This window comes from Vicia villosa, unplaced genomic scaffold (genome assembly GCF_029867415.1).
Source record: "Vicia villosa cultivar HV-30 ecotype Madison, WI unplaced genomic scaffold, Vvil1.0 ctg.000892F_1_1, whole genome shotgun sequence".
Classification (NCBI taxonomy): Eukaryota; Viridiplantae; Streptophyta; class Magnoliopsida; order Fabales; family Fabaceae; genus Vicia; species Vicia villosa.
The window spans coordinates 450,873-454,206 of record NW_026705401.1 but is presented as its reverse complement, the minus strand read 5'-3'; the positions used below and the strand labels follow the sequence as shown (position 1 = coordinate 454,206).

At 34.9% G+C, this 3,334-nt stretch overlaps 1 protein-coding gene across 1 annotated transcript; it reads left to right on the top strand.

The window, feature by feature from the left end:
• The first annotated feature begins 880 nt into the window (after positions 1-880).
• LOC131631972 (uncharacterized) lies at positions 881-2,502 on the top strand. The gene is made up of 3 exons (XM_058902736.1): positions 881-1,217; positions 1,262-1,403; positions 1,851-2,502. Exons 1-3 carry the CDS (start codon positions 881-883, stop codon positions 2,500-2,502), a joined length of 1,131 nt encoding a protein of 376 aa, XP_058758719.1.
• The last annotated feature ends 832 nt before the right edge of the window (positions 2,503-3,334 follow it).

Here is a 3,334-nt window from a genome sequence, read left to right as displayed (position 1 = left end):
TGTTTGTTCTCATGCTCTAGATTAATGGCTGAGTATTTCTCTCTGACGATAATAAAGTGCTTATTCCTTTTTTTTAAAAACTGTTTTCCCTTTTTAGTGGAACTACATTAGCTCTGACTTCTCCATTGCACGGAGGAGGTATGTAGACACAAGGTTTAATGTCTTGCCGAGCTTGTTTTAAAACAAACCTCCTTTTTTAGCACACACGACACAATTTTTCAAAAAGGTTCCTGTGGAGTACCACATATATGAGGGGTGCTTAAAACCTTCCCCTTGTATAATCAACACCCGTACCTAAGATCTATTTCTTGTTTTAAAATTTGGGATTTCTTTGTTATTTTCCCTTTTCCTTTGGAAACAATAAAGTGCGGTGGCGACTTTCACTGAAATATTGAGTCGGGTCAAATAATGGATTTGTTCTCAGAATTTCCCCGCTACAATTTGTTCCGCTATGACGTTGGAGATGGAATGAATTTCAAATGCAATTGCTTTGTGGTTTGGTTTTGGATCAAACAAGGTTTGATCTTGTAAATTTGTGGGAATTTTATGTCATATCCCACAAAATCTCTTTTTGTGGAGTTCCTTCATAAAAGCTCTTTGGTGGATAGAGTCGAAATCTCTTTCAAGAACATGAATTCTAGAAATTCTACCTTGGTAGAATAAATATATTTTTGGGAGGTATGATTTGGAGGTGAAGGAGGGAGTGAGAGATATTAATTTGGACGATAAGAGGGTGGAGGTAGTGGACGAGAATTTGCTTAAGGATATGGTTGGTGATAGAAGGGAAGCGACTAGTAGATTTTGGAGGAATTTGATGATCAAAGAGAATATGCTTCTACAAAAGCTAGGTTAATATGGATGAAGGAGGGAGATTCAAACAATGGTTTTTTCACAAGGTAATGAAAGAAAGGAGAATAAATCATATCGGAGTCCTACTAAGAATTTTGATGTGGGAAAAGGGTTGATACAAGATGATCCTCTTTCGCCTTTTCTTTTTGTGTCGGTGGCGGAAGGGCTCACGGGGTTGGTGAGACAATCTATTGCGGTTGGAGAATTCGAAAGCTTTTGTATTCAAGGAAGTTGTAAAGTGGACATTCTTCAATTTGTGAATGACACTTTGTTGGTTGCGAAAGGAACTTGGAAACACGTTTGGGCGATTAAAGCGGTGCTAAGGGCTTTTGAATTAGTTTCGGGATTGGGTATTAATTATCATAAAAGTAAGTTGATTGATATAAATGTTAACAATGTTTTTTGGAGGCAGCTTCTAGTGTGCTTTCGTGTAAGGTGGAGGATAGCAAGTTTCACTTTCTTGGGATTCCGGTAGGATTTAATCCAAGGAAAGAAGAGACGTGGATTCCGCTTGTTCTAGAGATGAAAAACTGGTTGGCGGGGTGGAAAAATAGGTTTCTCAACTTGGGAGGAATAATTACTTTATTGAAGTCTATTTTGAGTTCCTTAACCATATTCACTATTTTTTTCTCAAGATGTCGGTGAAGGTGGCGAGTGAGTTTACGAGAATTCAAAGTAATTTTCTTTGGGGAGGTGTGGAGGAGAAGAGGATTATTAATTGGGTGAGTTGGAAGGATGTAAACCAACCTTTTGAGAATGGGGGTTAGGTGTCAAAAAAATTTGGATTTCAATTTAGCCCTTTTGAGTAAATGGCGGTGGAAAATTCTTCAAGGAGGAGATTCTCTTTGATACAATATCTTAGAGTCTCGATATGGTGATTTATCAGTCCAAGTTTTGGGGGTGGTTTCTAACAAAGGTGCAATGCGGGGTTCCTTGTGGTGGCAGGGCATTTTGAAAATAGGGAGTATACCTTATAATGATCCTTTTGTTTCTTCTTGTAGATTTTCCCTGCATAATGGCTTTAACACTCATTTTTGGGAAGTGAAGTGGTTGGATGGTAAATTATTGAAGGAAGAGTTCCCGGGTTTATTTGAGGCGTCGAGTTTGAAGGGGGTATTGGTGGCGGTTATGGGTGGTTGGATGGAAGGAGAGTGGAGATGGGGGGACTTAGGCGTATTGGAGTCGATTATGGACAATTCGGATTTAATGGCCGAATTGGGTGCATTGTGTGAATCTTTTGGGGGATTGGGAGAAGGTAAAGATGTGGTGGAGCGGGATTTAAACAGGGAAGAAGGGTTTTCAGTTGCTTCTTGTTATGAAGCGTATGCTTGCATGCGAACCTCTTTTGGTCCTCCTTGTAGATTTGATAAGGCGAAGGGGATAGTTTGGAAATCGGAGGTGCCGTTCAAGATTAAGGCTTTTGGGTGGAGGCTCATTGCTAATATGCTTCTAACTAGAGATCTTTTGGTGTATAGAGGTATTTCTATTCCTTTTGATCATTTAAAGTGTTCTTTTTATGGAATTGATTTGGAAAATCGGGATCATTTCTTTTTTGCTTGTTCTTTGGTAAAGGATATTTTGAGGGAGATGGCGTTTTGGATAGGTAAATTGGGGTTAGAGGAGGAAGAGTGTTTGTCGAGTTTAATGGATTGACATTCGTTTTGTAAATTTAAAAAGGTGGATGTGAAGAAGTTAGATGTGATTTGGCTAGCTACGACGTGATCCATTTGGTTGGTTAGGAATGAAATTTGTTTTAGGAAGGAAGAGTGAAAGTTTGATGATTTGCTTTAGAATATCAAAATTTTGGTGTGGAGGTGATCTTTTTGTGGAGACATTATTCATCCCAATTATTCCTTTTACGATTTTAGCAAAAAGCCTTTGCTTTATTTGTCGTAATTATAATTGGTCAGTAATTTCTTTTATCGTGCTTTTGCCTTGTCTCAGTATAAATAGACTGGAGAATCCTTAGTTTTTATATATATATATATATATATATATATATATATATATATATATATATATATATATATATATATATATATATATATATATATATATATATATATATATATATATATATATATATATATATATATATATATATATATATATATATATATATATATATATATATATATATATATATATATATATATATATATAAACATATATATAAACATTCTCTTTTTAAAATGTTATTGTATATAAAATTCCAAATGTGCAGTTAGACTTTCTCAAAAGATAGTATAAGTTTAATGCAAAGTTTGAATACAAAGTTAAGTGTTTTAATACGGCAGAAGACTATATCTTTTAAAAAAATATATCAAGCAGTCAATTAAGTAGAAAAAAGAATTTTGATTCAATGAAGTGAATAATATATATGTCTTTAATATTACAGTCTAATAGTTTAGTTGAGAGAATATCTTATGGAGTGACAGGAATTCAAACTTTTATTATGGTACTCCTCTCCCAACAATTATAATTA